At 45.3% G+C, this 24568-nt stretch overlaps 3 protein-coding genes and 1 non-coding gene across 6 annotated transcripts in view; 2 read left to right on the top strand and 2 right to left on the bottom strand.

Annotated features, from left to right (window-relative positions):
• The window catches only part of SH3D19 (SH3 domain containing 19), an 81638-nt gene extending 69488 nt beyond the window's left edge, over positions 1-12150 (top strand). For both annotated transcript variants that reach the window (XM_059469907.1, XM_059469906.1), the window contains exons 12-20: positions 465-533; positions 1883-1955; positions 2269-2399; positions 4725-4783; positions 6373-6560; positions 6829-6881; positions 7374-7560; positions 8168-8265; positions 9540-12150. In XM_059469907.1, the coding sequence (XP_059325890.1) occupies positions 465-533; positions 1883-1955; positions 2269-2399; positions 4725-4783; positions 6373-6560; positions 6829-6881; positions 7374-7560; positions 8168-8265; positions 9540-9656 (975 nt within the window). In that variant the 3' untranslated portion in view covers positions 9657-12150. The remainder of the gene's footprint in view (positions 1-464; positions 534-1882; positions 1956-2268; positions 2400-4724; positions 4784-6372; positions 6561-6828; positions 6882-7373; positions 7561-8167; positions 8266-9539) is intronic.
• Positions 1-17650, bottom strand: part of RPS3A (ribosomal protein S3A) — a 150166-nt gene extending 132516 nt beyond the window's left edge. The window contains exons 1-6 of one of the 2 annotated variants that reach the window (XM_059470775.1): positions 17496-17638; positions 17136-17239; positions 15795-15982; positions 15440-15648; positions 14769-14878; positions 14030-14193 (exon numbers count right to left, since the gene is read on the bottom strand). In XM_059470775.1, coding sequence (XP_059326758.1) covers positions 14072-14193; positions 14769-14878; positions 15440-15648; positions 15795-15982; positions 17136-17239; positions 17496-17557 — 795 coding nt within the window. In that variant the 5' untranslated portion in view covers positions 17558-17638 and the 3' untranslated portion in view covers positions 14030-14071. Of the gene's footprint in view, positions 1-14029; positions 14194-14768; positions 14879-15439; positions 15649-15715; positions 15983-17135; positions 17240-17495 lie in introns of those variants that run through there. The other variant, XM_059470776.1, reaches the window with a different exon arrangement.
• LOC132072918 (small nucleolar RNA SNORD73) lies at positions 14458-14527 on the bottom strand. Its single transcript, XR_009418438.1, has one exon. It is a non-coding gene; the product is annotated as a small nucleolar RNA SNORD73 (small nucleolar RNA).
• A 1710-nt stretch (positions 17651-19360) lies between the features above and the next one.
• LOC132072527 (ribonuclease CL2-like) lies at positions 19361-20400 on the top strand. Its single transcript, XM_059470904.1, has 2 exons — positions 19361-19413; positions 19803-20400. Exon 2 carries the CDS (start codon positions 19809-19811, stop codon positions 20241-20243), a length of 435 nt encoding a protein of 144 aa, XP_059326887.1. The 5' UTR covers positions 19361-19413; positions 19803-19808; the 3' UTR covers positions 20244-20400.
• Positions 20401-24568: the final 4168 nt, after the last annotated feature.

The raw sequence follows: 24568 nt of genomic DNA, 5'->3' as shown, positions 1-24568 counted from the left end.
TTTCTGTTGCCACCTTTTTGATTTTTCACTTTTGCATATAGAGTTTTGTGTATGAGATTTTTTTCTGTAGGAGATCAGTAGTAATTTCCTGCCCTGAAATCTTACTGTCAGTGGAAAATTTCCTCCCAGGGTGTTTTTCTAGTGCCCTCCATGACAAATGAATATATTTCTTCATCAGAGTGTCTTTCTGAATATCTTGTAGTGTATGGTGTGATACCAGTTAAGTGTCTAAGACACTTTTAAAGGGGGTGACACCCCCTGAGTTTCTCAGAGTGTCAGTTCATATCACCTGCAGTCTGTTCTGAATGCCTTCCAAAGGAACCTGTCCTCTTCCACTGGACTCCTAATTACCTGTAGTGGGTGGTTTAAATAGTTCAGTCATCTGACTGTTATCACTTGAAGTGAAAATCTGAGATGCTTAGAAGTGAAAAAAACTTTTTCATTTGCCTCTGTTTCTCTTCAAGCTGCCTGTGCCTCATGGAGTTGCCAAGGAAGATTGTCTTCCCAGGAACACTGGAGAACTGTCCTGTAAGGTAAGGTGCTTCTTTCCTGCTGGCTTAAATATTAAATGAACAAGACTTTTTGCAGTAAAGTATCAAATGTTTTAGTCTTCAGAGGTTACACTGAGACATGTAATAGTGATTTATTAAATCCTTGTGTTTCTGTAATCAAAACAAAACCCAATAATGGTGATTTGCCTCATAGCACAGTGATATTCAGCTTATGGAACAGAGCAAGAGTAATTACTTGGAGTGCCAGAAGGGAGAGGAAACTGGTAAAGTTCCTCCATCTCACAGGAAAATTATCACTCCCTTGGCTGAGTATCTGAGAATTGAGCAAAAGATAAGTGAGTACTTTATGAAGTGCTGTACATGGTACATCAGCAAATTGGCTTTGACATACATATTTGAAAGTATTCTCTTCTCTCTGCTTCTACAGATCCTGACTTGGTTTTAGGGCATGACCCTATTAATATTAAATAACTAGTGGAAATTAGAGCTATGAGCAGACTTTTTGACTATTATCAAAAGCCTGCATGGCTGAAATAGATTTCTGTGCATAATGTTATTTTCTGTTGTAATTCAGGTCTTACCTTTGTCTATGTTTGGATTTTTGGTGGGGTTTTTTTGGGGTTTTCTATGGGGTTTTTTGTTTGTTTTTTTTGGGGGGGGGTCGTTGGTTTTTTTTGTTGTTGTTGTTTCAGTTTTTTATTTTGTTTTGGGGTTTTTTTGTACATAGTGAATTACTTCAAATGTAATTCACACACCATCATTGTCATCAGTACAGCCTAAAAATTCCTAGTGGGTGGGACAGAGAAGATGGCTCAGCATTTTGAATATAATTTCTCTTTATGAAGATGCCACAACAAAACTGTCAGCTCCCCTCAGTGTTACCTTAGTGTAAGCAAAGGCAGAGGGGCTTCCCTGCTCCTCTTGGAATGTTTGTTTGCTGTCCCTGCTGAGTGTGCTGGGGCAGAGTTGGGTTGGCTGTTCTCTTGAGCAAGGAAGAGTGGCTGGTAGCACAAAGTACCAAGCACCAGTACAAAATTTGTCCACAGCCCTTGCAATTAGTGTTGCTATCAGTCTACAGATTTCTGGCCCACAGAGATAGTTGAGGCTTTTTCTATATTTGGAAAAGTTGCATGACTTCCCTTCCTTTCACTGGCTCAAAGGTAGATTTTGGTGAAATGTATTCTTGTTTATACTGGCAAAAGGCATACAGAATTCAAACCCTTTGCTGTGTGACCAATAACCATTTCCTTCTGCAATACCAGAAAAACTCTGTGTCCAAAGTCAGAAAATGAATTCAGGAGCACATAACAGAGAATCTGTTAGTATCTTCCATGATTCATAAACTACTTGGATTTATTTGTTGTTGTCAGGATTCAAACCACCCTCCAAAGGTTTCTGACACAAGTGCACCTCATGCTGTAGTCCTGCATGATTTTCCTGCAGGTAAGTAAATGTGAATATTCTGGAAGCATGTTTTACTTTAAGACTGTCAAATGGAAATTTTCTTAGAAATTAGAGCTTAAAAATGGTGTGGAACTCAGTCTGCAAGGTCTGCACATAAAGTTGCTCAAATCAGTGGGTTTAGATGTAGATGGGTCCATCTTTCAGTTAAAGCTAATTGATTTAGCAGGTAAAATTAAGACTTTTTTAAAGCTGATTCTGTTTTTTTCTGTGGTATTTGTATTAAGAAGGTTTTACTTAGAGAAAATCAGTGAATGTGACAAGTACTGTTAACTGAAATGATATTGTCTTACAGAGCATGCTGATGACTTGGTCCTTCATTCTGGAGACACTGTTTGTCTTTTGGAGAAAATTGATAGCGAGTGGTACAGAGGAAAATGTGGGAATCGCACAGGGATATTTCCTGCCAACTTTGTTAAAGTGGTTGTATGTAGGCTTTGTATACATTGCTACATAACATCCTGTTGCATTTGTTTTCTGGTTCTATTTTGCTAAGGCTCCTGTGTGTTTAACTCCATAATGTGTTTAGATAATCTCTTATCCCACTGGCAGCACAGGAGATTCATCAGCTTGTTTGTGTGGTATTAGAAAGATGCTTGATTTGGCACAACCAGCTTGTGTTATGGGGAATAATTTGCTGTCAATTTAAAGCCAAGTGAGAAAATCATTGCCCTTACCAGATTCTCTTTGGAAACATGCATAGTTTCTCAGGGTCCTCAAAGCAGATTATTTTTTGACAGCTGCATGTCAGAATCAACACTCAGTATATGATGGTTGATTTTTGTGCCTCCTCCCAGTTCCCCATCTTCTGTCATTTTCTCATCCCTTGAACTTTGCTGGAATCACCATTTTTTTAGCCATGTAATGAACTAGGTCAGAGTAGCAATTTGAAACCATGTTGGGTTTTTTTTCTTCCTAGAATACTGTTTTTTCCAACAGGATCAATTTGCCTAAGTGGTTTTCTAAGTGGCTGTACAAATGGTTGTGCTGGCACAGTGCAAGGAGATTGTGTTGTTGCAAATGAGCAGCTTAAAGCAATCCTGTTGCTCAATGTGACACTTGACAGTGAGTGGAAGGCAAGAGGCAGGTGCTCTGTTGGAGCCCAATGGTAATTCATTTAAAAGGGATACAGTATGGTTCCCTGCAGTCAAATGCTGGGTCAAACCCATTGCAAACCTGAGCCTGACACTGAAGTCCATTTTGTGACAGTGGGAAGGGCATTGGGCTGTCCACACCTGCCATGTGGACATGGAGGAATGCCAGAGTGACACCAGGATGCTGGGAAGGTGCATGGCTTGCACCATGCCAGGTGCAGGAGGTGTCTGTGGCAGCATTTCCTGGGCCAGCACATCTGGCAGAGTGAGCCCTGCTGCTGCATGGGCAATACCAAAGATTTGGTGGACATCAGAGAGGAGAGGGTGTCTGTTTAGTTTGTAATGGTGGTATTGGAGAAAAATTTTAAGATCTGAGAAGTGCTGAAGAATAAAAACTAAATTCATAGTTAGTAGTAATGGAACCATGCTTGATTCACTTTCACAAGAAAGATTTGTTAGCTAAATTGATTGGCTGTTTCTACACAGACCAACAGTTCCATTTAAAAGCTCTTGCTTCTACTGATAGCTAATGAAGAAAAGATTTTATGTTAAAGTAGCAGAGTGAGTAGTTGGAGTCGAATTCAGCATTGATACAGACAGATACAACTTCATAAAAGCTAGGGAAAATGCATTTCTATTTTAGTTGTAAAAATTTATTATCCTTTGAGGGCAAAAATCTTTTGTTTGAGAATTTGGGGTTTTTTTAAAAAGAAAAAAGAGTGCAGTACATGAAGCTAATTTACTTGAGTGGATTCTCCTGTTAATTCATGTCAGATTTCATCTTGATAAAAGGTCTCCATACTATACACTGCAATGTGTTTTACAATATTGAGCTGGGTAGTAGTTTGGATTTAGACACCTAACAATAATACATAGTTATGGCTTCCCATAGAACCTTCAGAGCACCACAGATACCAGCTCCTTCAGCAAGAGCAATGCAGAGATTATTTGTCCTAAAAGGCATTGTGATTTCTTCCAGTGCCTCACACAAGCTGTGGAACATTCCTGTTGATTTAATGGGAGCTGGCTGTGTAATAGTGAGCTGCAACCCAAAGCTCTTCACTAGGGCCTCTCAGCTCCTGGTCCTGTACATCTCACAGATCATGTCACACCAAAAATACAGTTGAAATCCTCCTGTGAGAAAGGACTTGAATGTTGGGTGTTTGATATACTGGTGTATTGATTTTTAAAGTTGTATTTCTCTAATTCAAGGGAGATTTGTGAGATGTGGTTTTGTTTGGAGAGCAGTTGGCTACCAAAGCACAGAAGGGATAAGTGTAAACAGTAGTTTTGTCTATTGTGGTGTACTGTGCTAGTAAATAATTGAGAGCAATTACCAGTTGAGAATTGGGATCTAAATTCAACAACATGTGGTAGCATCTAGTCACGTATTCCGTCAATCAGTCATGCTACAAGTAGAAACAATAGACCAGCTTCATAAAACAAAACATTAAATATTGCTCCTTGTTTGCATAAGATTAAAAAATGAGAAAACAGGCATAAATTTACATTAATGTGATCATATATCAGAGCATGCCAGGGATTACAGAGTGTCACACATCTGAAAAACAGATTATTTTAACCAGTTTCAAGTTTATTGTGGTAAGTTGCCATGAGCTTGTAATGGAAGATACAATTTATTTTGTTGTCTTATTAGATTGATGTTCCAGAAGAAGCCAACAAGAAAAAAATACCCTCTTCATCACGATGTATCAAGTGAGTCAGATGAATCTTATTTGCTTTCTCATGTTGATTTACAAGGAATGAAAAAGAAATATTAACTTTGAAACAGGGGCTCTCTGCACTAAGGTTAACAATTTATTCACTAAAATACATTGTAAAAATTAAATTATATGTTTAAAAATCTGAATGTTTATGATGTTTTATAAAGACTCATATTTAGTTTTAAAAAGCCTAAAACCCTCCTTTCATGAAAACTGGTTCCAGAAACCATGAACCAATCTAATTAACGTCAGTAGCATTGTACACCTCTCTCTGCTCCTGACCTTGCTGCTTTCTTCCATTGTCCTCACAAAATGTAACATGTTAGGGCTCCTACTCATGGGAAAGAACAAGGTACAAAAGGAACAGAATATAGAGGTACTTTAGGCAGAGAAATCTATCTGTCCTTAAGGTATGCTGAGGTATGGGTAAATCCAAAGTTCCCCCCAAATTATCAAATGAATTGCCAGCACTTTCATTTCTGATTTTCAAACAACTTGCACTATTTGTGGGCAAGAAATGATTTTTCATGTTCATCATTTCTCAGTGATTTTTATTGGATTTTGTAATCATTAATTCCAGGAATTAAAGCAAATTCATGCAGAGGCAGGAGCAACCAGTGTCAGTGGGATCATTCAGTTGTTCTTTAGATGAAGCTTGGTTTGTCAGAAAAAAACCCTTTATTTTAAAAAGTTGCTTCTGCAGCTAAGAAAGAAACAGAAAGTTCTAGCTCTGTCCTGAAAGAAACACCTTTGCAAAGATACTTGGTGGGGGACAGGGGTGGGAATCAAGCTGCTTACCTTTTCTGTGTGCTATGAATATATAGAAAGAATTAAAGCCTATTACTGCTTTTTTCCAGCATGGCATTTCTGATTGAGCAAAAATTTTCTTAGGTTAATATCTTAAATTTAATTTATTAGGTCTTAAATAATGAAATCAATTTAAGTCAAGGGGAAAAATAATTAGGATTTTTTTCAGTGCTGTACCAAAATATATAAAACTTATCAGATGCATTGAAGTTTCTTTCTTTGATAGATAAGCTTTTTTCCCTATAAGATTAAAGGGATGGATTTTACAGAATAAAGTATATTAAAGTAGATAAAACCTAGCTTCTTCATATGAAACCTCCATGTATTTGGGACAAATACACAGCACTCACCCCCACCCATGTTTGAGTGCATCTAAATGGGATGCTAGCTCAAAAAATAATCAAACTCTTAACAAAAGTGTATCAGGACACTTGCTTGGACATAGGCAAAGATATGAAATTGGAGAAGGTGACTGAGAAACAAGGGGGTTTATTGTTACTTGGAAGGGAAATAGGGTCTTTTGCAAAATACTGTAACATCCAGCAATTGGGATGCAGAAATTGCATCTGGCTTCTCCAGACTCTGTACTCATTCTCCTCAGAAAGCAGAGATTAGAACCAGGGCAGGCCCCCAATTTTCCACCTGTCCTATCTTCAGTGCATTTTAATAATTTTAATTAAAATATCAATCCATATATTGCACACAATGCTGTCTTATTATTAAGTAGAAAGTAATAATAAAGAAGCAAAATAATTTTCTCTTTTGTTTGTGCAGAGGTCCAAGGTGTGTAGCACGATTTGAATACATTGGAGATCAGAAAGATGAGCTCAGTTTTTCAGAAGGTGAAACTATTATCCTGAAAGAATATGTAAATGAAGAGTGGGCCAAAGGAGAGCTCAGAGGCACGTCTGGAATTTTCCCCTTGAACTTTGTGGAAGTAATTGAAGACCTACCTGGAACAGGTATGAATATGTTTGCAAAAGTCTTCAAGAGCCTGTTCTTGTACTTAATGCTAATAGGCAGCATATAGGAGAAAATTCCAAAAGGACAGTGATTGCAGAAAAGAGGTAAAAAGAGAGGGAAGACTGATAAAAAATCCGTCAAAATTAACAGTAGGACTTCTCTAAGAAGCTAATCTTAATAATTACTTCAAATATCTAAAGTCTCTGTCATTAGTAACATTCTGAATAGACATTGCTCCTGTTCTTAAGTTGTGCTTTACTTACATAGGTACAGAAACAGCACTGAAGAATAAGGTGGAGGTTTTGTCTTCCCTTCCTCAGGTAATAAAACTGTATAGGTGAGGGTCAGAATTTATGTATAGATTTACAGACTCTATTATAATGTGGGAGTAACTGCAGAATGTGACACCACTCCCACAACACACAATGCTGCATTGTAACACCTCAATTCTGACTCAAGGCCTGAGCTGACTGAATTCAGAGCTGCTGACAAATTAACATTGGTAAATTTTTATCCTTTGTGCTGAAGGAAATTCTTGTTAGCTCTATTTTAAGATGCAGTGATCTAATTTTGAATTTATTAATCCTTTCCCCTGCCACCAGAGATAAAAAGGAATGTGGCTGAGCCTAGATGAAATTCTGTGGTGTTAATTGCTCAAATGCCATTCTGGTCTACATCTGCAGCAGCACTTTTGTATTGGGAGGGTGTGAGGACAGCCATGTGCTGTACAGCTGCTTTCAGCAGCATCCATCAGCTTTTGGGCTCCATTCACACTTCTAAAATTAATGCAGCTCTTCTGCTAACTTGAACAGAGCAACAGACGCTCACTGGAGTGGTGTGAAGCGCTTCATGATTTTACAGCAGAAACCAAAGATGATCTATCCTTCAGAAAGGGAGACTGCATCCAAATACTGGAACAAGTCAATTTGGAGTGGTATAGAGGAAGACTGAATGGAAAGGAAGGGATTTTCCCAGCAGTTTTTGTTCAGACCTGCACAGGTACAGTGCTCCTACTAGATGGCAATTCATTATTCACTGGCTTGTGCCCGTCATGACAGCTGTGGGGGAACACAATGGCATCAGCAAGTCACACACAACCAGAGTCTTCAGTATTCGAAAGCTAAACTTAAGTTTTGAACCAACCACTCTAACAGTGGCAATATAATGTTCTAGTCAGTAAGTAATCTGTGAGGTTACACAGACTCTGGGATGTTTTCCAGTGTGGTTTGGGCACAGGCAAAACAGGGACACTGAGCCACTTCTAAGGAGTAATTCAGGAGTATTGATGCTGCTTCATCTTAGAGCAGAAAGAGGCAAAGTCAGCCTTTATTATGTATCACCATTGGGAAGTTCAAGTTAAGTGAGTTTTAAATTTAGTCTGCTTAGAAGCAGAACTGTGAGCCTGTGTAATACTATAAAATGGACTGGTGGCAGTAGAGTTTTTATTCCAGTAGGACAGGGAATTCTGTACAGCAGTAGCAATAACATGTGGACAACCTGTAGCACAGTAGTGGGGAGAGAACAAGAGAATGACAGGAAACTTCTCCAGAAACAGAGATTTATTTCACTCCCGTGCAAGTTAACTTCTCTTGTCCATGTTCTGTAGCCAGGGTAGAGCTGTCACAGCCTGGAGGAGGGAAGAAAGGAAAAGCCAAAGCTCTTTATGATTTTCATGGAGAAAATGAAGATGAGCTTTCCTTTAAAGTAAGTACCTCTCTTAGACCAATTTTCAAGAGGTCTCATGCTTCTAAGGAGTGCTAAAAATAAGGTTCATCCCCTTTGAATGTAGGCTTTAAACAAGAAGGATGAAGCACATAGATATTAACATAGATATTAATATGCATAGATATTAACACATTTGATAAGTGGTCTCTCTATAAAAACATTTTTCCCTTATCACTCCTGTTACCTATCAGCAAAAATTTTCATTAAAACACTGGAAGGAGCTCAGGAGTTGCAGAATTCTTGACTTCTCTGATTTAGTTAACATGACAAGATAAACAAACCTTATTTTGCAGTACATTCAGTTCCTGATTGGTTGATATGGTCAAGGGAGCCTCACTTTGGACTAGGAAGAAAACTCTGAGTAGGAGGCAATGGTGAGAGTGCCAATACTACAGCAGCCAGGCCTCTGAGGGAAACCTCAGCAGCATCTTGAACTGGCAACACAATTCAGAGTTGCCATGGGAACAAGGGGAAAAATTAAATACATGCTGGATGCCCAGATCATATTAAGCATGAACAAGAAACAGAGTGCCCTTGGTATGCAAAGTCATGATTTAGGTAACCATGTTCTCAAAAGCAAGTATCTGAGAAGCAGTAGACTTTCACAGGAGCTGCAACACAGTATTTTCTCTTCTAAAACCAGCAAACTAGTTTCACCATTAGCAGCTTGCAATGCTGAAAGGATAGATGAGCCTTTAAAGCAGAAAAGAGGAATAGAGGTACCGAAAGAAAGGCCAGTACTTCAGATGAAGGGTCTGGCATGGGACAGTGAGAACAAGAACCAGCACCAAACACGGGATCTGTGATTTAAATGGCCATACTGAGCTTTTAGATTGCTTTTCCTTTTTTTGGGGAAAGTTTCCAAGTACTAGAAAATACTGGGATTAAATGAAAAAAAATATCTTTCCAGTGTTTTTAGAAACCAAAGCCCAGAAACACACACAAATAAGCACTAAAGCAGGGGCCCCATGAGCCAGCTCTTAACATACCTGGAGAGGCAAAGCAACATGAGAAGTTATCCAGCAGTGCTCTTCTGTCCCCCTGAAGGTGGTGATTTCTCAGCATGGACAAGTATTTAGCCTAGGAAAAGCTTCAGCAGATGTAACCAACAGAAGAGACTGGCCACATCTTACCCCTCTTCTCTTTGATTGATATAAATAGTTTCTAAAGAGGATCAGCTCTGCATGCATTAGCATTGCTCAGTAAGGCTGCACAGTAAGCTGTACTGACTCACACTGCTCCTTCTCTTACAGGCAGGTGACATGATAACAGAGCTGGAATCTGTAGACGAGGACTGGATGAGTGGAGAGATACTAGGAAAGTCTGGGATATTTCCCAGGAACTTTGTTCAGATTTTAAAAACACCATGAAGTGTTGCCTTTCTACTACTCCCTGCATGTGGGAGAGAATGTTTTCTACCCTAAAGGCACAGCAAAGACATCAACAAGTGTTGATTATCAATGTTTTGCACTACTTTTTCTAGACAGTCATAGTAGTATCTTGAAGTCAGATAAGAAAATTTAAGTCTTTTGTGACAGTGTATGTTACCATGTTTCATGAATGCTCAGAGAGCAAGACAAGCAGGCTTTTTAGCTATTTCCAACTAGGGAAATACTGTGGTGCAACACCATTTTAACTTATATAGCATTCTAGTATGTTTACTCTCTGGTATTATATTTATCATGCACAAAGTCTGCATAACATAAGCTGCTTTGGCCTTCTTTGAACTTCTTAAGATCCAAACTTTTAAAATTGTTTTAATATATAATTACAGCACTCAGTATGTAGATGAAGTTTGATATTCAGGTTTTATTACTGATTGAGTTCCACATTAGTGGTAGAATCCACTTGTTTTATGACTTAGAGGATAAGAAAAATAACTGGTATTTCATAGTAGAAAGGTATTGAATCTAATACTGGTAAGAGGGGAAATGGAGAAATAAATCCTTGCATAGTATCCTTCTATTCTTAGCCCAGGCTGCTCATACAGCAAGATCACAAAAGTAAAAATTTTAAGTATTTTGCCTCTTAATGAATTCTGTTTAAATCAGTATGAATCATCTTAGACCTTCCTCACTTTCCCCAAAATACTCTGCAAGTACAGGTTTAGTTTTCTCCTACTGCCCACTGTTCTTAGAGCACCATCATACCCTTCTTTCCAGCTGAAGTTAGTGACAGACAGTGTCTATGGAGCTTTCTCAGATCCCAGCCATGGAGTAGCTGCACTATTCCAACTATTTGCCCCTCCACTCCCCTCATGGAAGTGGAAAGCCAGTGTTCACCCAGTCTGCATTTTATTTGTCACTGAAGCACTGGAACATACTTCAGTAACACTATTCCTATCCTTAACATGAAGGATATTATAGAGCCTTGGGTTTAGTTTTCAGCAGACGTGAGATTAGTTTCCAGTTTGTTGCCACATACCAAATACACTGAGCATCCTTATAAACTGCCTGTGGAGGCCTTAAGGAAAACATGCCTGGCAAGAGGTTACTCCAAGCAGCTCTCACCAAGGCACTTGGTACAGAGCAGCAGTGTAGCTGGACTGACCAGCTAAGAGGGATGTGATTGAGGTAGTTTCACATTATAGGAACTTCTGGTAGTCAGTCCCTTTTTGTAACAGCAAGGAATGGGCATCCAGTCCCATGGCAGACTGGAGCTCACCAGGAGCGAGTCTGAGTGCCTCAGCACCATTCACCCAGCAGTCACTGCCAGGCCACAGAACTTGCACAGACAGATTCAGTCCCCCTTTGTGTTCTGCTCTGTGTTTAAACTACACCAGTACCCCCTCACACAACTGGGGGATGATAATCACACAAAGTTTGAATGAGCTGAGGAGCTGGACTTCTACTTCCAGTAGGGATTAACATAAGCAAAATACTGTTATGTGCTGTTCTAGAAGGCTGGAAATGCAACAATGGCTACAGCTGTTACTCAGCATCCCCACCAAGCCTGTCCAGAACTCCTGTGGAATAATCATGTGGCAGTCCACAGCCAAGGACAATCCTTCTCACTCTCCCAAGTTTTCCTGTTAGGAGATTCTAAAGATTCTTGTTTATTCCAAAAAACCAGTCATGTCCTAAAGAAATCCAAGGAATTGCCAGGTCCTTCAAAGACACACCACACCAATGTGGTGGCAGATGAGGCTGAAGTGTATGATGTTTACTTACTGTTTGTCTGGCAGTTTTCTAAGGTTTTGATACAAGTCTCAAAAGTAGAATTGATTTTTTTATATTTTTTTCAATTTCCTCTTTCCCATTTTTATAACTGTGTCTTAACCAGTTGTTTTTGTAACTTCACTGAATGTTCAAAGTCAGTGCCTGTTCATTGCCAAGACCACTCTGCTGTACGTGATCTCCTCCTCCCCGTGGGGCAGGGCAGGAGTAGCAGCAAGGCCTTTACTCAGAGCACCGAGTGCCATCTAAGGGCTGCTCACGTGGCTGCAGGCAGCTGAAACGGCGTCTGTGTGACGCTGCAGCAAGGGAGATGCTCGGCTTGTACAGGGCAGGATTCTCCTAAGACAATGCCCAACACCACCGTAAGACTGCATACAGACCACAACAGAAGATTCCTAAGGTGTACAAAAAAGCCGAGACTGAGGTGGAGTGCAAATATTAACTGCAATGTAGTAGCAAATCCCAGCTGTAACCTTGAAATCCCGCTAGATCTCCATGCATTAGAATAAAAGCCTCACTTACCAAAATATTTTGTTTGACCCATCCTCTAGAAATATCTTCAGGAAGATATCTTTGTTCTGTGTACAATGAACAGTGTCCTAAATAAACCTTTGTTAAGTCCAGTAAGTTTGTTATGGTACCTCTGTAAATTAAGAATGTATTTAACCAATAAAATTTTTATAATTAAGTCATGATGGCATTTTAATTGTATTATGCTGTGGAAGGCAGAGCTTTCCACTTGACAGTTTGAAAGATCTCATTCTTCAAAGTGACACCCACCCCCAGACAAGCAGTCCAAACCCTTCAGATTGTGGATGATTTTAACAGGTTATCCTTTGCACTTGGGTATGCCTCACACTCACCACCTGCAGAACCTATCACATTTTTCTACCTGCTACCATAGGGCATCACACACACTGTTTCTCACTGTGAGAACATTGTGAAGATGACACAAGCTGATCCTGCACATAATTTAGGTGTGCTCTGCTGAATGCTGCTTTCATACTCCATGATTTTTCAGCTGGTGTTTGATGAGAGAATACAGAGGATGACTCACAGTATCTTCCTTCCTGCTTTTGCCCCACCTGAAATCACATTACAGAGCCTACACTTACCCAGAATGCCTGCATGGCAATGCACTGTTCCTAACAATACATTTAAAAGCCTGAAAAAAGCCCAAGTTCTTGTTCTTTCCCCCAGTCCTCTTTGACTAACCTTTTGGCAACAGTCCTTAGATATGCAAGTAACAAATAAAACCTATGGTTTCAAAAATGTGGCTGTCTGGGATTCCTGGAGGCATGTGACACCTGCCTCAGCAGTACAGATGGAAACAGAAAAGCAACGATTCCTTCCCCCTGTTCCAAGGTTCTGAGTGTTGAGCACTCACTGCTCTTCCTTCCAGTACACAAAGTAGAAAAACCAGAACATATTAAAACTCTAACTTGGAATCACAAGACAAAGTCACATCACCTGCAGCGTTCTGAAGTAAGTTCAAAAGCATTCTTCTCATTTTGCCTAGGAAAATGTGAAAATCCCTGGCAGGGAACAGTACAGCCTTCATGGGTAGCAGAACCCCCTCTCCTTTACTCCAATAGCTTTGTTGGAACAGTAACATTTTCACTATTTTCCTTTATTTCTTGTCCTAAGCTCTGTGACAACCAGTTGCAAGAGCCACTAATCTCAGTGAATTCCACGTTTTGCTCTCAGGTTTTAAATCACTAACTTACCAACAATTTAACAGGACTAACTTTAGGTTTGTTGGCCTAAACAAATACATCAATAGCACACAAAATTAATTTTAGCCAGAAAAAAACACTCCTTCACTTATAAGCCAACGTAAGTTGAGCAAGAATCAAAAATGCTGTTAGATAACAGAAAAAACAAAATTACTCAGCAAAACATTTAAGTGCTTTGTTTTCAAAACACACACCATTGCCTCTTTACAGAATCTTTTCCCCTGAAGTTCCACGGGTCTTCCAATACAGTCATCCCTCAGTTCTGACAGGTTAAAATCCAACACCCAACTCCACTGCTCAAACATATTCTGGATTTCTGTAATGCTCAATTAACTAACACTGCTTCCATCATCACAGTTAGAACCTTAACACCTTCAAACACCACCTGACCACCAGAGACCACACCTATCCCATGAGAGGTTGTATTCAATTACCAAGAAATTTAAATATATGCATATTATTCTGAAGCAAGTCATCTGGATAAAACTCAATAATACTGACAAAAAATTCTGACATAGGTTTCCCTGTGCAATTTCTACCTTCCCTGTACTCTGTGAAGCACCTCTTACCAATACAACCTCTGCACACATACACAAGGTTTTTTTGGGGAGGACTAAAATTACTGGGTAAAACCAACACAGAGAATCCACAGAAAGGACAACCCACCTTCTTCCACTCACCTCTACAACACAACTGGAGAAGTACACAATTACTTCTTTTATTTTAATTGTTTTTTAAACCAAGGCCGTAGGTTTACCTTACTGAAAACTCGTCCACACATCCAGTACCAATATTGTCCAGGAGCAATAGAGGCAACCAACCAAGCGTTAGTTCTGTATATTAAAACCTTTTATTTTCCACCAATTTTGAGTTTCACACAGACTCTTGCACGGGCGGCTCATATCCATCAGCTCGCTCTACCTTGGTGCCAGCCTCATCCCCAGAGGGCTTTCCAGCACCACCACCTTCACCATGCAGCTCCATCAGCTTGCCCACTAAAAAGAAGCAGTGACACAAACAGTGAGAGATGGACCTGTCTGAACAGTTTTAAATTACTCCATTACTCATCACACACAAATGGAACCACCAGAATGTTTTCTGTCGCTAGGACTAAGTCCATTGCAGACAGCTCATGCACAGAGATGCTGCTGCAGTGACAGTCAGATCAAGCAGTGAAATAAAGCTGTGCAATGAAACTGCAAATGACACCTTTTCCTAAAAGGATCTGGACTCAAGCACCTACTGCTGCATTACAAGGGAATGTCAGAAATTGGGGAAATGGAATCATTCCACATCATCTGGGACCGAAACATTTTGTCATCATTCATTCCCAAAGCAAAGCTTTTAACATTCAGCAGCAATTCCAGGTGAGACTGTAAGAAGCTCCAAACTGGATGCTCACTGCTTGGCTTTCAATCCTGGAAGCCATACATGAGAACAAGGACACACTTTCCCTTCTACAACTACTAAAGCTCACTGAGGCTGTTGTACCATCTTTATCCAAAAGCAAACACATTTAAACTGCCTCCTTTCCACACCCTCCCCCAGATGTCTGCAGGAACACACTTACATTCAAACTTGGGTTTCTTGAGCATCTTCACCTTGCGCACGTAGACATCGTGCAGAGGGTAAATGGACTGACAGGCCTTCTCGATGTCCTTGCCAATGCTGTCTGGGATCCTGAGCAATCACAGAGCAACACAATGCTAAAAACTGCTTGCTTCTGCAGCAGCAACACAGGCTTAAAAAAATCCTTAATACAAAATATTCTACAGAAGTCTGTATCATCACTTTGACGATTTTCTTCAAGTACATTTAGAGTCTAAGACACCTCCCTTCCAACATTAGAAGGGACATAGTGCAACTGCTCATTTTGAGAGCAAACCTGCAAACTTCTGGAAGCAATCAGCACACCGAGAGACTCTTCTATCAGAAGAGCTCAGAGCATTCACAGCCCCAGTAGATCAGAATTACAGCTTTAGTCTGTAGAAATGTGCACCAGAAATCTTCTGGAAAGTGATTTTACATTTATACAAACATGACAGTGGATTCAGGTCAGACAGGACGCAGAGACTGACAGAAGCCATTTACACAAAAGGCTTTTCCACACGAGGGGCTCCTTGCCTGGTCTCTGACCAACAGCCTGGAACACACCAGCACTCCCCAGGCACTCAGCAACAACCAACCCCCAAACAAGGATTTAAACTCTAGGGGAGAAAAAAGAACAGTGCCAAAGCTTACAGCTTGTTGACAACTTCCTTCAGGTCATTGGTCTGCACCTCCCGGGTCATGATCTCCATCATTTTCTTGCGGATCTGCCGGACCTGCTGGTGCTGGGCGTAGGAGGTCTTGCGGATTTGGTTATTGCGCTTCTTGGTGAAGCCCACGCAGAAGAGGCGCAGCAGGTACCCATCCGTAGTCTTGACATCCACGTGGGCTTCAATCATTGTCTGCAAGAGGAAGCACTGAACGTTTGGCACGCTGCAGCACAGGCTGCCCAGCCCCACACGCCCACACTTCAAACACGGCTCTGCCAGGCACAGCGCTTCCCTCCTTCCCTCCCTGAGGCACCGCAGCGATGTTGTTTCTCACACACCTGCCATTTTTTCACCATGGAGCACATTTTGTCCCGTGTGAGGTCCATCCCATGGAAGTTGGTCAGACAATTTTTGCCCTGAACGTCCTCAGTGATCAGTTTGAATTTGCGGAAGGCAACCTCATCATTCTGCAGATCAGCCAGGCTCACCTCAAACACGCGGCCCTTCAGCCCGTCAGAGGCAATTTCTGTGGGGAGGAACAGAACAAAACACCTTAGATTAACATTAGGAGCACATCCTTCAAATCAGGCACTGAATTCCCTCTGGAATCCTGTTCTCTGATGTTCTCTAATGGTGATCACAGAGCCAGCAAGGCTGGCAATTTCTCCCTTTGGGAGGAATCTTTTCAAGGCAATAGTGCCAGGTGTGGGATATGAACAGCAGCACACAGCAGATCCCACCACGTGTAGTAATTTGGTTTGTTTCAAGCATAAAGGGGCTACAGAGCATTTGGAAATTATCAACAGCAATGAGAAAACCAAACATAAAAAGCCACAAGTGCTCAGCAGGGGTGAAGCAGCAATGAACAGCCCAGCACAATAATTTCACAGCTCCTCCTCCAACGAGGAACCATTTTAACAACACTGGCTGGTTCACACTTCGTTTGGCAGTGACCCTCATTTTAACTGTTTCACATGTTACAGCTCAAAGTAACAATCATCATCCTAACTCTGACTGCAGCCAGCAGAGTATCTATCACAAAGCTATTTAGCCATTCTGCATGGCTAAGCCTCCAAAAACAGGGTTGCCTCTATCCAGACCCCTCTGTATTCCTAACAGAGGTCTCCTCTTCTTAAGGTGTGCCAGAGGATATAAAACCGAATTTACCCCCAGTGATACATCAGTCCTCACAATAAGCCAGCAATTCTGGCTCTAATCTTTACCCAAAACCTTTAAATGTCAGATATTTCAGTGTCTTGATGTGCCGGTCGTTGCGATCCTATAAGGACTAAGGTCGCTTGTGGCACTGTCCCACATCTCCCCCGGTGACAATCAGAACTAGTGCTTACTTCTTGAACTTCTCCCAACTTGCCAAGTTACCACAAGAGGAACCTCATAAGAAACTTCAGGCCTTTCCTTCCATGGTTTGGCATTCTTGTACAAAAGGGAGCCCAGTGTACGAACTTCCTGCAGCTAAGCTCATTTATTCAAGCAACACGGTCAACTCAAAAAAGAAAAAATCCACTCAAATCACCCAACTTTTCTAGCTTCCAAGCTCCTAACAGTACAAGCAAAACCCATTTTTCATCAGTCTTTTATCCAAGAAGTTCTTTAACCGCTTGGAGCCAGCACATGGAGCCAACACAATCCGCTGTACTGCACAAACCCCAAATACTCACTAGTTCCTTGAGTCCTGGTGACAAGCGTCTTCCCGATGTTCCGGATATTGAACATCGCCGGTGCTTTGACATCGTACCAGTCCTTCTTGGAGAAAGGGTCGACCCTTAAATCAAAGGAATTAGATTTTTTAGCCGACGTTCTCGGGCCGCACCGGGCTGCAGTAAGACCTTCCTCCCCGACTGCCCGCCGCTGCTCCCGCCCCGCTGGGCCCACGCCCGCCCGCCTGACGCCATGACAGCATCGGCCCTGCTCCGGCCGGGCCGCCGCCGCCATCCGCCCCGCATCCCCGCCATCCCGCCGCCGCGGCGCCCCGCCCGGCGCCCCCGGGCACCGCCCGCCCTCGCCCCGGCCGCCCTTACACTTTCTTCTTGGCGCCCTTCTTGCCGCCCTTGGTGAGGCGCTTGTTCTTCCCGACCGCCATGGTCCGGCCCGCGCCGCGGAAAGGGCGGGGCGCGCACGCTCCCGCGAGATTATACGAGAGCGGCGCTCGCGCGAGACCTGCGAGAACGGGGCCTCCTCCAGCGCCGGGGGCGGGGGCGGCCCGAGCGGGACGTACCACGGCGGGACGGAACCAACGGCGCGGGGGGGGCGGGGGGAGCGCCTGGCCCGTCAGCGCCCCCGCCTGGATCCCTGCGGAACGCCCGACCCTGGGAGCGCCTGGCCCGGCCCGGCCCGGCCCGGCACGGCACTTCCGATGCCCGGCCCGGCGCTGCCGATCCCCAGGCCCGGCACTCCCGATCTCCCGGCCCGGCCCTCCCGGTCCCTGCTCCCCGAAAGTGGGGCCGCTGTGCGGACGGGCAGGGCCACAGGGACAGGGTTCGCTGCACCGACTGTACCCCGGTGAAAGGCAGGTGCCGCCTCCTGCCCAGTCTGGTGTCTTCAAGCTGAATGATCCCCAGGCTGAATCTCGTCACCTTTTGTAAACGTAACTGATGTCGTCTGGTATTTTCTACAATGGAAGTTGCTTAATGAACTCAATGTATTTCAAGCATCACATAAGAGTACCATCATACAAATAAATATACATCGATAGACGAGGAATATGCTTTAGACAGGAGGGCTCATGTAAATTTTACTGTATAAAAGATGTTACTTTTTAAAACCCCATGGTGTGTTTGTCAAACCTCCAGTTTGCATCCCATGCAGAATAAATAATATCTCCTTTCTAAACTAGACTCTGTTCCTAATGTCGGCAGCTTTCCCAGGCCTTGGGGCACGAGGGGACAGCCAGAAGTTTGGTCTGGGCTTCCCCAAATGCCTCGGCCAGGGGCTCCTCTCCGCCCCACACAGGGCAGGAGGAGGCTCCGCTCAGCCCTCAGGCATGGGCAGGGATGGCACATGGAGAAGCCGTGCCCAGTATAGTGCCAGGCACCTGGGGCCTCCCTGGACAAGGGGTGACCACAGGCTGTGGCTCACCAATGAGCCTCACAGCAGCCTCTGGCAAGGACATGCCTGAGGCTGTGCCGGGTAGGATGGGATCCAGCATAGGTACCTGCACCATGCCTGCTAGAGACAGCCCGCTGCCAAGCATCCAGGCTTGTTCCTCCTCCTGTGGGCGCCATCCCTTTTGCACCACACCAGGACAGTGGAAAGCAGTGTGTGTCTGGAGGGGACATGCTTTCCTTGGGCCTCCATTACGATGGTCAAGGGAAAGGAGTGTTTGGTGGGCTCAGGCTGGCTCCTGGCTCTGTGCTTCTCTCTGCATCAATGGAGCAGCTGGGACATGGGAGGTAGCAGTGAGGAAAATGCATCCTGACACTTCCCAGGAGTATGAATTTTCTTCCAAGGGGACACAGGGAAAAGAAACACGTAGGTCCCTTAGCACTGCAGAAGAGCCATAGATGTTCCACATCTTTCAAGAGTTGTAGGAACATCTGCCAGCTGCCCCAGAGATGATGTCCCCCCAGATGGTGACATCCTGCCCGCCACCAGGAAACCACGGATCTTGCCCTGCCACCAAAAGGAGCCAGGTATCCTGCCTTTCATGGGACAGGTGGCCAAGGCCAGAGTGGGCAGGGGCCACCCAAGGGGACGCACGCAGACAGTCACGTGGCTCGTTAATGACTGCCTAATGACCTTGGGGGCCATGAGGGTGAGCGGGGCCTCCTGGACACCTGGCTCTCCCCAGACATCCACTGGACCTTGCTCTTTACCCTGCCCCTCCTCCTGGATCCTTGCCCATTGGGCACAGCTGGGGTCAGTATAAAAGAGGTGCAGAGTAGTGGGAAGGATCCCAGAGACCCTGAGGCCATAAGGGAAACTGAGGCGCGCACACAGGTGCGGGGTGCATCGGGGACCAGAATGTCTGTGGGAGGGGTCTGGGAGGAACCTGAGCATCCAGTGGGGAAGGGAGGCTGTGTATGGCATCCGGGTGTGGGGGCACGGGGTGGATCTGTAGGGGAGCCAGGGGTCTGAGGAGCAGCTAGGGGGTGTTCCATGGGGGACTGAGGCTTCTGGGGGGGTGCATGACTTTAGAGGACTCATGCGAATCCACAGGTGAATCCACAGATAGCCCACCTGTCCAGAGAGCTCCCAGGCATTGGGGGGGGACTTGTATGGGACCCAGGGATCTGGGAGGGGGACTCTGTAGAATAACCAAGCGTCCAGGGTGGGATTTCCAGTCGGGGGCCCAGAGGTGCAGATGGCCGTAACCCCCCGTTCCGCAGGTGTCCATGGCGGGCTGGGTGCTGTGCATGACGCTGGTGCTGGCAGCACTGGCAGGGGCGGAGGGCGAGACGCGCTACGAGAAGTTCCTGCGGCAGCACGTGGACAGCCCTCGGACGTCCACGCTGGCGGCGCACCGCTACTGCGAGACCATGCTGGCGCGCCGCCGGGTGACGGGCCCGGGCAGGCCCTGCAAGCCCTCCAACACCTTCGTGCACGCCCCGCCCGCCGAGCTGGTGGCCACCTGCTCGCAGGCGCCCGACCCCGCGACGGGCTTCCAGAGCACGCCGAGCGCGCTGAGCCTGACCATGTGCCGCCTGCGCGGCGGGGACACGCGGCCGCCGTGCAACTACCGCGCCCGGCAGGCCCAGCAGCACGTGCGCGTGGCCTGCCTCGACGGGCTGCCTGTGCACCTGGCCGGCACCTACACGGCCCCACAGTGAGGCCTGCCGTGGTGGTCTCATGGGCCCTCCGTGCCATCAGGGGCTCTGTTTGTGCTGCCCCGCAGTGAGGCCTGCCATGGCGCTCCCGTGGGCCCTCATGGATCCTCCCTCCTGTCAGGGGCTCTGTTCGTGCTGTCAATAAAGGAGGTGTCACAGGCCTGGGCTCCAGCATCAGCTTGTGGTGGGACCCTGCAATCCTATCCCCCCACCCCGAACCCCTTGGGTGACCCCAATCCTGTATTTAGCCCCCATGTGCCTTACAAATCCCTGGGTTTTCCCAGCCTCCTGGGTGTCCCATAGCCCCCTGGGGTGTCTCTGCCCTCTCCTGTGCCCTCTCCCCTTTCTTGGGTGTCCCACAACTCCCACAGGTGCCCCACAACCACCAGCACCCTCTCAGCCCAAGGCCCATCAATCTCCTGGATGTGCACCTAGTCCTCTCCCCAATGTCCTGACCCTCTGAGTGTCAAATTGCTTTCCTGGATAGCCCATAACTCTCACAGGGTTTCCCAGCCTCCCACATGCCTTACAACCTCCCTGGGTACCCCCAAATTCCCCCATGTCTGCCCCATCTCCCACATGCCTCTGACCCCACCTGTGACCTCTCTGGGGCTGAGGCTGCTCCCTCTTTGGGCCCCCACAGGACTGAGCCCTGGCTGGGGCCACACAGAGCCCTGAGCCACCATCCCACACACCCTGAACACACAACACATGCACACAATGCACACAAAACCTGCACTGGGCACACAGCATGCAGCCACACACAACACAAAGCATTCAACACTCACTGCCCTGCTCCGAGCACAGCATTAGCACACACAGGACACACATACCAGTACATACACACAGTATGCACACATACAGAAGTTGTGTTCCTGAGTCTTGATATGATTTCACAATTTCAACTGGGGTTCATCACCTCTTGTCCTTCATTCTCCCTGTCAGTACTTAAAAGCTCCCCCTGTTTGAGCCTTCTCTTCTCCAGGCTGAACAGTCCCCGCTCTCTCTGCTCCTGCTCTGATCAGACATGCTCCGGTCCCTTCATCATCATCAATTCCTTGCTGGACTCTCTCCAGTATGTCCATGGCTCTCATGTACTCAGTCCACCACTGGATCCAGGACTCCAGGTGTGTCCCAGTGGTGCTGAGCAGAGGAGCAGGATCACCTCCCTGCACGTGCTGGCAGCACTCTGCCCGATGCAGCCCAGCAGGCGGGGGGACCCCTTTGCTCTGGTCCTACTGCTGTGGGAGCCCTGAGAAATCCCATGGTACTGCTGACATCCAGGGGCTGTGCTGCTACAAAAAGGCAGCCCAAATGCATCCAGAAAGTGTTGCTGTGGAGGAAAAGGAGTGCAGAAAGCGCTCTTCCCAATCCTTTTCCTCTCACCCCAAAATACCTCTTGCTCATGTGCCTCAAGTGACTCTGGGGCTCCTTTCCTGAAATTCAGGTGAAGGGCATTTTGAGGGCCATCCATGGATTGGTGAGCTCCACCAAGGCCTAGTGAGGGGAGCCCTTCTCTTTGTGTACTGGGAAGGAATTGGGGTATTTCAAAGGCATTTGGGGCATTTCTGGACCAGCAACTTAGAGCAGATTAATTTCTCCACCCTGCTCACTCCTAGCCATGGGAGGAGCTGACTGGCTCAGGAGGGAATACTCGGGGTCTCTGCAAGTACAAGGGTTTGATCTCTGCTTCTTGCTCCCTTGGTTCTTCAGGATTTGGAGGAGGATTCCACCTCTCCACTTGTTCTCTGGTAGGTGAGATCATCCTGGCAGTGACAGAGAAACATATCATCATTGAGATTTACCCCACAAGCTTTGCACTTCAGGCTCTGAAGTGCATGGGAGAGGGGGCACCCGTCCTGGGGACACAGCTGCAGTCCCAAAACAGCAGTGCCATTTCTGGGATGCCCAGCATGCTGCAGCTACCTGAGTCTGCTGGAAAGTCTGGATGATTCCTGGCATCCTCCATTTGATGGCAGGGCAGCTCCACCACTTCAGTATATCCCATCCCATCCCATTACTGCACTGTTGGTTCACTCCTCTGCTGTGTTTTCTCCTAAGACGCAGCTGTGTTTCTTCAACATATGTTTGTGTCTGTTCTTTGTGAAGGCTAAAGGGAAAAAATAGCCACAAAGGAATCAGGAAATCCAGAGGGTGTTGTGGCTTTTGCCACAAGTAGCAGTGGGCCATTTACAGGCAGTGGTCACCAAATTTGTAATAGCAGCAAGCAACAAAAAGCCAGGGAGCGACTGGTGCCTGAAAATAAAGGAAGGAACTTTGCAATATTATGTTTTAATAAATCAGTGCATATATTTCCTCATTGGTTCCTCATTTAGGTACTTTCATGTCCTGCCCAACACAGTCAAACGTGAAATTGTGAGGTTTGTGGTTCATTCTGCTTTGTAACACAGAAACTGATCATCTCTGCTTTGTGGGTGGGAGTTAAACTTTCCTAAGGTCACAGAAAAGTCTGAGTGGACCTCAGTTCAGACCTCCTCAGCCCTGTTTAACAGCCTCCCTTCCCATTTATGTGCTTTTTTTTTTTTCTGAAGAAAAATGTGACCAAAAATGTTTCAAGAACAGCACTATATGCCTACAACTTGTCTCTGAGTCATATCTGCTTGACTTTCATGCCCAGACTTTGCTTTGACAGTGGTCAGCCTGCTCTGCTCACTCACTCTATTGTCAAATAATTAATTCCTTCACCAGAAACTGGCTGTTGCTTGTTTAGCACAGGGAAATGAAACAAATAATCCTGAATCATGCACTTCATTACGGCTCACAAGCTTCCACCACCCAGCCTTTGATGATATAAGATGAGAGGCATGAGCAGCGTGCCAATATTTCCAGTGCTACTGTGGAAATTTGTTCCTGCTCCTTGAAAAGCAAGGGCATTTTTTTTCAGAACCATAGCAGAGAATTGCTTAAGCAGGCACTGCAAAGACCTTCAGAAGTATTTACTCAGCAAAGTCATGTATCAGCTCCATGGGTTTGGCAGAACGAGTCCTGTGAACCCAGGCTGTTGTTGCATGCCATGCATGCCAAAATTGACATGGAAAAAGCTTCTTTCCAGTATATCTATTGCTTCCTCTTAAAATACATCCTTGCACAAATACAGCAAAATACAAGACAGTTTCTGTGAGGCACATCCACCTTTCTTGTGTGCTTGGACCACTGGGAAAGGGGCTGCCAGGCTGCCTGGGGGCAGTACAAGACAAGAAAACAGGCCTTTCCCCCTCCAGCAGTACCTCTGAGATCCTGGGTCTGTGCTGCTCCTCCAGTGGCTGCTCCTCAGCACTGTCCCTATGGCATACACACCTCCAGCTGAGCTCCCAGTCAGACACTTCCTGCAATCCTCCTTCCCCCTGACTGAGTGACACACTTGGCCCCCAGGGTGCAGGGTCATCTGTGTCCCCTGCCACACAGGCAAGGATCCATCCCCTCCACCATTCTGGCAGAGGTTCCTGGGCATGGGGACAAGAATGCCTGCTAGGAAAAGGGGAGCTGCTGCTCATGGCACGGTGGGAACGGCAAAGACAAGAAGGGCATAAGACAGCAAAGTCTTCAAACTCAGCTGTGGCACTCAGCTGAGGCTTAGGTGTCACTTTTCCCACAACAGCTACACATCAGAAATTCTGATGCACTTCTCCAGTTCAAGCATTGACACTAAGACCTAAAACCTAGGCTGGAGAAGCATGAGCTACCAAAAAGGAAGTACCAGGAAAACCAGGAGCTAAGGATTTCTGTTCATATGCGACCAAGAGGCCACCCACCCAATCTAAAAAAAATATAGCTGAAAAATACTGTTGTTGACCTCTTGGGCTCTGGTCTGCTGGGAATGCTGCTGCAAGGTGCCAAGACAAACACCAGACTCAAGTGCTCAAACTCAAAGTAAAGAGTTTTGATCAAGTTAACATCTCACACCATGCAGGCCCTGTGCCAATACCTGTAACAGTGTTTGTCACTAAACTGAAACTCAGCATGCAAAATGGATCCAGTCTCATGTTTTGTGGGCTGGTTGAATGTTTAGCTACCTTTTGAGCCCACTGAGTACACAGCTAAAGGTTTGCAAGCCACGTGCCTTACAAATTATCTCCCCCTTGCCAGCGCAACATGGATCTGTCATGGCCAGTCCTGTCTCTTTCAGTGCTCTCCTGCAGAGCTGCCACCAACCTCTTCCCTACATTCATGCTTAGAAACTGAGTCATCTCTTCATCTTATCTCAGAAAAACATGCTGGGCTCCTTCAGACAGGTTCTCCAGCTCTTTCATCATTCTGCTGGCCCATGTGAGACCACATGCAGCAAGTCAGAGCCAGATCTTTCAGTG

This window comes from Ammospiza nelsoni, chromosome 4 (assembly GCF_027579445.1).
Source record: "Ammospiza nelsoni isolate bAmmNel1 chromosome 4, bAmmNel1.pri, whole genome shotgun sequence".
In the NCBI taxonomy this organism is placed as follows: Eukaryota; Metazoa; Chordata; class Aves; order Passeriformes; family Passerellidae; genus Ammospiza; species Ammospiza nelsoni.
Note: the sequence above shows the minus strand (reverse complement) of the source record. Positions and strands in the feature narration are given on the sequence as shown.